The following is a 6,000-nucleotide window of genomic DNA, read 5'->3' as shown; positions in this document are numbered from 1 at the left end:
AGGAGGAGGAGGCGGAGGAGGAGGAGGAGGAGGAACTGGTGGTGTTCTTTTGGCAAAGTGTAATAGAAAAAGTTGGCTCCCCTCTACCCTAACATCCCTTCTAAGAATTTCCTCAGGCTCTCCAAGATAACCCATTCATTTTGGGAAGGGGACACAGAAAAGTACATGAGCTGAGACACTTGGGGAATTACTGTTCAGAATCTAGGAGCTGTGCTGGTGTTACCCAGGCCTAGGCCTCTGTGGTTGAGCCTCACCCCACTCGTCTTGGGGAGTGGCTTGGTTCTGTTTTCTTTTTTCGCATCATGTTATTTATTTACTTTTCTGGAAATTTTCCTTAAGAAGACCATTAGATTTTTGTCTCCCAGCTTCTTTACCATGAAGGTAGAAAATTAATCTTTTAATCAGAAACACTACAATATAATGTGATTTATGAAAACAAGAGGTCTTTAAAAACCACGTCTTAGTTACTTTTCTCTCCCAAGACTCAAAGGAGGACAAGTTTCTTTGGTTTACAGTTAGTGGAGGTTCCAGTCCCTAGCTGGCTGGGCCTCAGACAGGGCAGCACCTGGAAGAGGAGTATCACAGAGGAGAAACAGCTCATTGCAGGCAGAACACAGCAAAAGCAAGCAAGGGACCTTCGCAGATTTTTCGGCCCCTTTTATATTATTTTTAGGCTATTGGGATTAGGATGGTGCCAAACCAATCAGTGGACTGATTTAGTAATCACACACCTTAATTCTAGTGCCTTTAATCCCTAGCACTGAGCCATAGATCAGTCACACACTCTAGATTGAGCTACCTCTGAGCCCTCCCACCCTACTCATGACTGCATGAGTCTTCGGGGGACATCTAGGCACAAGCCGTAACAAACCACGAACAGTAGTGTGGTGTATCCAGACCTCAGTCTCTTGGATCCCGAAAAATACAATTGTAAAACAGTGATTATCTTCACAAAATCATGAAGGATGAATATGAGATGATGACAAAATTAAGGCATCCTAGGGAGAAAAGCTGGGTCTAGGAACTGCAAATTAGAAAATGTGTCATTGTCTATGGACAAAATTCTGGAAGACATCAATATGCTGATAACTGTAAGTGCTTAAAAAAGGAAAAGATGATTACTAGGAGCCAGTTATGGAAGCAGGGACCTTGTTGTGCTCAGAAATTCTACCTTCAAACAAATATGCAAATTAGCTTTTGACATTTGCATTGACCACAGTGCAAACCATCAATGAAATGCTATAACTAATGAAAAAAGTAAGATTCAATATGCTTTGCTAAAAATTTGGTTCTCAGGCATAGGAAAAGTTTACTTAAATATGCTCTTTGCTCTTCAGATCATTTTATGAAAGCACATTGAGCTCTTTGAACTGCATTTTAAAGGAGTTGTCGGCATATGTACAAAAGGAGGTTAACAAGGAAGATTGAACTTGGATTTACTGAGCAAGGAACTCACGGTGTAGGGCATTGTGTTAAATGTGGTGTGTGAGAGGGAGTTCATACTTTATGCTGTGAAGAGGGCATTGCTGTGCCTACTTTAGAGGAGGAAGTAAAGGGTTGTAACAGGTGAGTAGCTTGCCCATAGCCAGCAGCTGGAAGCAGTGAAGCTAAGATTTGAAACTTGGAGCTGTCTCTTCCCAAACTCATGTGTTTTCCTCAGAACAAACATGTCAGCAATAACCATCCTAGAAAATGGTCTGCTGTAGTTGATGAACTGTGAAGGAAAGGTGGCATTTGTCTTTTCAAAATGAAGGGAGTCAGTAAATACAAACATGATGGCTATTCCCAAATAGCCAGGTCATTGCCGTCTGTTGGAAGAAGCCTCAGCCTTACTGTCTAAGGATCCAGAAGATTGACCTAGGACTGTAGTGTGAAAGAGTAAGAGCACTTACCATTTATGAACCATTGCTGCCAGCTAACCTCTCCACTTATACCCTTTAAGTCCCATTTTACAGGTAAAGAACAAGGAAAAGACCAAAATAATGAATCTGAGTCTACCTGCCCCATTCCCCAGGGCCAATGTTCCTGACCATTTTCTTTCCCTTCATTCCCCTGGGTAGATTTCCAATCAACATTAGCAAAACTTTCCAAGTAATTAGTTTCCCAAAAAAGGAATGGAGTGTCTCAGGGAGTCAGTTGCCTATCCTTGATAAATTCTCACCTACAGGGAGGCAGGGTCCTAGGTCTGGCAACCTCACAGATCTCTTTCTATCCTAAACTCTTATTTTTCCCCTGTGGTGCTACAAGAAATAAATTGACCTGTGGATTAATAGTCTAGGATAGAAGGTATTAATGCTGAGCCTGGTGGTTCTTTATCACTTTGTCAAACTGAAATATGAGGATAACCCATATCCAGTTTCTCTAAGCTATTGCTTATATTTCATCCTCTGAAAGTTTAGTAAGTTTATGGACTGAAGAATCTGCAGAAGTTTATTGTTATGCCTTTAAAGAATAACAGTTACATCAATAACTGAAAATTATAATTCTGCACATATTTTGATTTTGATTTTTGTTTTTGTACCGGGGATTGAATTTAGGACCTTGTGCTCGCCACACAGGCACTTATGCCACTGAGCTATCTCCCTGGCCCCCATATTTTGAAATAAGAGTAGGAGATCTTAGGAAATTTGAAAAGAGAATAAAGCCCTACAAAATCTGAGGAATTGTTATTTTGTGAACTACTGTGTTATCCTGTCCTTAATAATTAGGGTGAAAGTTGAGAAGAATGGCCAAGACATCGTTCAGAAGCAGGCTCAGAAACACTAGTATTGTTTCTAATTTTTCTTTTTTGCCATTTTTTAATTCTCTTTTTAAAAAAGAAAAGAAACACACTAGTCTTAAGGATAAAGACAAAAGGAGCAGAGAAAGGCCCATCTTTCCTATTGCCTGAAACACATCTGCCCCAACACAAACCCCCTCATTCACACTTTTTAAAACAACAAAGTAATGGAGAGTGACTATTCTTGGAATACATTTCTAGACCTGGGAATTTGGGCTTGAGTCTTTAATTTGTTGATTTATGAGTTTGTTGATGAATGAAGTCATATGGAAAAACTTTCTGCTTCTTGGTTGTGTTGGTGGAAACTTTTCAAAGCAATAACTGGGAGACTTTTGGTTAGCTAGAGGTTATTTACTTTTTATAACGACACATTATGTTTTTGAACTCAGACACAGCAAGCAGGGCAGTCTCCAGAGAGAATGGCCACATGCGCTCATAGGTTGTCATCAGGCTTTCTGAAAAAGGGCTTTGTCTATTGAAATTAAGTTCACCTTAGCTTGCTGCTGTCCCTGTGTGCCTTCCACATCTCTGGGTCTGGTTGAGATGCCAGCTCACATTCATCTCTGCCATATCAGTCTTCAACCCAGTTCTTGGTCCTTAGGGTATTACATAATAAATTAAAAACTCAAAATCAAAGAGTTTTATGTGTGATGTATCTGAACTAACTGGAGCTGACTTCCTGTGTGGAAAGTAAATAGTCTGGCTGATGACCTTGTGGGTGCTAATAAACAACAGTGGGAGTGAGTCCCCAGCTCCTAAGAGGGCACTGGGAGCCTCCCATGTGCCAGTCACTGTGCTGGTACTGGGGAAGCTAAGGAAGGGTCATTGTTCCTTCAAGGAGTCCTATGTAAACACCACACTGTGAGATACATGCTGTGGCACATGTGAGCCCAAGGGCTGCAGCAGTTCAGGGTTCCTCAGCCAAGTCTTGAAGAACGCCAAGGGTGTTTGTTCACAGAGGTCACAGACTGGAACGTGTTCACAGCTAGTCCTGCAGGCCCAAACAGATCAGGACTCTGGAGAGAGATCAGAGCAGAGAGGAGCTTGGACTTCCTCTTGAAGAGAGAAAATGACAACAAAACCAGGCTTTTTAAGTCCTTGAGTGAGTTACTAGTGTTATCATTGAGGGAGCAGTGTATTGTAGAAAGGATGTGGCCCCAGTGGTGGTCATGAAGAGCAATACTCTCTCTGGATCACCCCAAAACTCATACCACTTGGGGGCACATCCCCTACACCCCTTCCCTCCTTGTGCCCACAGCAGTTAGAACTTATGGCTCTGATGTTGGCCTGTTTAAGGTCCACTTAAGATCCAGCACTAGGGCTTTGTTTATAGTCTTTCTCTTTTCTTGCCATCTCTGCTTTTGTCCCTACTTCCTCAGAACCCAAGAGTGACAGTGATCCTTAATCTTAAGAAAGCCAGGCTTCTGCGCAGATGCCTCTGGTGGCTTCAGAACTTTCAAGGCCTTTTGTGTCCTGCGCTCTGGTTGCTCCCATGACACTCCTTCCACTTGAACTACACTGGCTGTTTCTCCAGCCTTTTCAGCAGCTTTTTCATACCACAGGGCTTATAATCGCTGCATTCCCAGTTCTCACAGTACTTTTTGCCCAGAGATCTCTCTGGCAGGGTCCATTGCATAATCCAGGTCTCTGCATCTCTCTGAAACCTTCTGGCCATGCTATCTAAAATAGCAGCCCCCATTGTCCTCTGTTCGTTATTTGGCCTGCCTTTGCTCCAGAGCACTTTTGTATTGATGTCTACATGTAAGCTCCATGAGCCCCAGACTTTTTTCCATTCATTCTCACTGCCTCCCCAGTGGCTGAGATTGTAGCAGGTCCCCAGTGCACTCAGAGCACTGGTTGGTTTACAGAATGAATATACAGGAGCCATGGTCTTGGTCCAGGAGGGTGGGAAGTGAAGCTGCTTTCACAAGGGACCTATGAATGAAAAGGAGTGCTCTGATTTTCCCCTGCGTGGCTGGTATTGCTGATTCCCCAAGTCCCTTCATTTGAGGTAACCATGAACAGGTGTCAGAAAATTTGCACACAGTTCTCTGGGATCAGTACAGATTTGATGCTCTAATAAGAAAAAAATGATTTTTCCCTCTGACACAAAGTTATCAGATGAGAATCCAGCTCAGGAGATGGCTGCTCACAGCATGGGTTCTGTCTCCTACCCAGGTCTACTCCCTCAAATCTGAAAGTCCTGGGAAACCCGTGTTTGTGCTGAACAGTGCCTCCTGTGCTGACTTTTTGATCCCCTAGGGAGAAGATTTATTTTGAGAACTCTGCTTTAGTGAGCTCTATCCTCTGAGTGTCTTTACTCAAGAGATTTCCTGTAAGTGATATGAACCTAATGGTTTTACAGTGCATTTTTCTGTTGTTTTTCCCCCAGGATCTTCTACGTCTCTCATGACTCCCAAGATTTGAAGATCTTCAGCTATATCGCTCGAGATGGTGCCAGTAATATCTTCAGGTGTAATGTCTTTAAATCCAAGAAGAAGGTAAGGGGACAGTCATTGGTCATTTGAGGTTTGCCTCTGATAGACTCAGTGCACCCCCAACATTGGCCCTATTGAACATTTGGAGATGGCTGTTTTCATGTCAGACACGGGGAGCTGTCTGAATAGCCTGCCATTGCTCTTATGTCAAGATGCTGTCTTAGGTTCATCTGAGGTTTATACTTAGCCGTATATGGATAAATGGATAGGGATCAACTGTTGGCTAAGTGCTGTGGGACAGGAGCAGCAGATGGCTCTTAATCCTAGGGATTCGCCAGTGGGCTTCAACAGGACATTTGGAATCTGGTTTAGATTTAGGTCATGAGATTGGTTTTCTTGATCTTTGAGTAAATGCAACTTTTACTCTTTTGCCTCATTTCTCCAGGAGCCTAACACAAGTAACTGGCAATTTGGATCCCTCCTTGGGGGTTAAAAGACCTAAGATTTAGCCACATCTTTCCACTGGAACACTGAATATTAGGCAGATGATGATGTCACTCTGAGTCTTAGCTTCTTTGTATATAATGAGGAAGATAATCAAAACCAGCATTTCCTAAAATATATTTTATAAAACTTTTATTATCTAAAATGATTCATATACTTCTAAGAGGATGAAATTAAAAAAGCAAATAAATATATGAAAAAATACTCCACATCACTAGCCATCTGCGAAATGCAAATTAAAACAGCATTGAGATACCATCTCACCCCAGAAAGAATGGC

General features: G+C 42.3%; 1 protein-coding gene across 1 annotated transcript in view; it reads left to right on the top strand.

Moving 5' to 3' along the window:
- The window catches only part of Nos1ap (nitric oxide synthase 1 adaptor protein), a 293,255-nt gene that overhangs the window by 250,211 nt on the left and 37,044 nt on the right, over positions 1-6,000 (top strand). Inside the window, exon 5 of the mRNA XM_004639967.2 lies at positions 5,172-5,280. Within this exon, the coding sequence (XP_004640024.1) occupies positions 5,172-5,280 (109 nt within the window). The remainder of the gene's footprint in view (positions 1-5,171; positions 5,281-6,000) is intronic.

The sequence above is a fragment of the Octodon degus genome, unplaced genomic scaffold, assembly GCF_000260255.1.
Source record: "Octodon degus isolate 3935 unplaced genomic scaffold, OctDeg1.0 scaffold00116, whole genome shotgun sequence".
Classification (NCBI taxonomy): Eukaryota; Metazoa; Chordata; class Mammalia; order Rodentia; family Octodontidae; genus Octodon; species Octodon degus.
The sequence above is the reverse complement of the archived record's forward strand: the minus strand, read 5'-3'. Positions and strand labels throughout refer to the sequence as shown.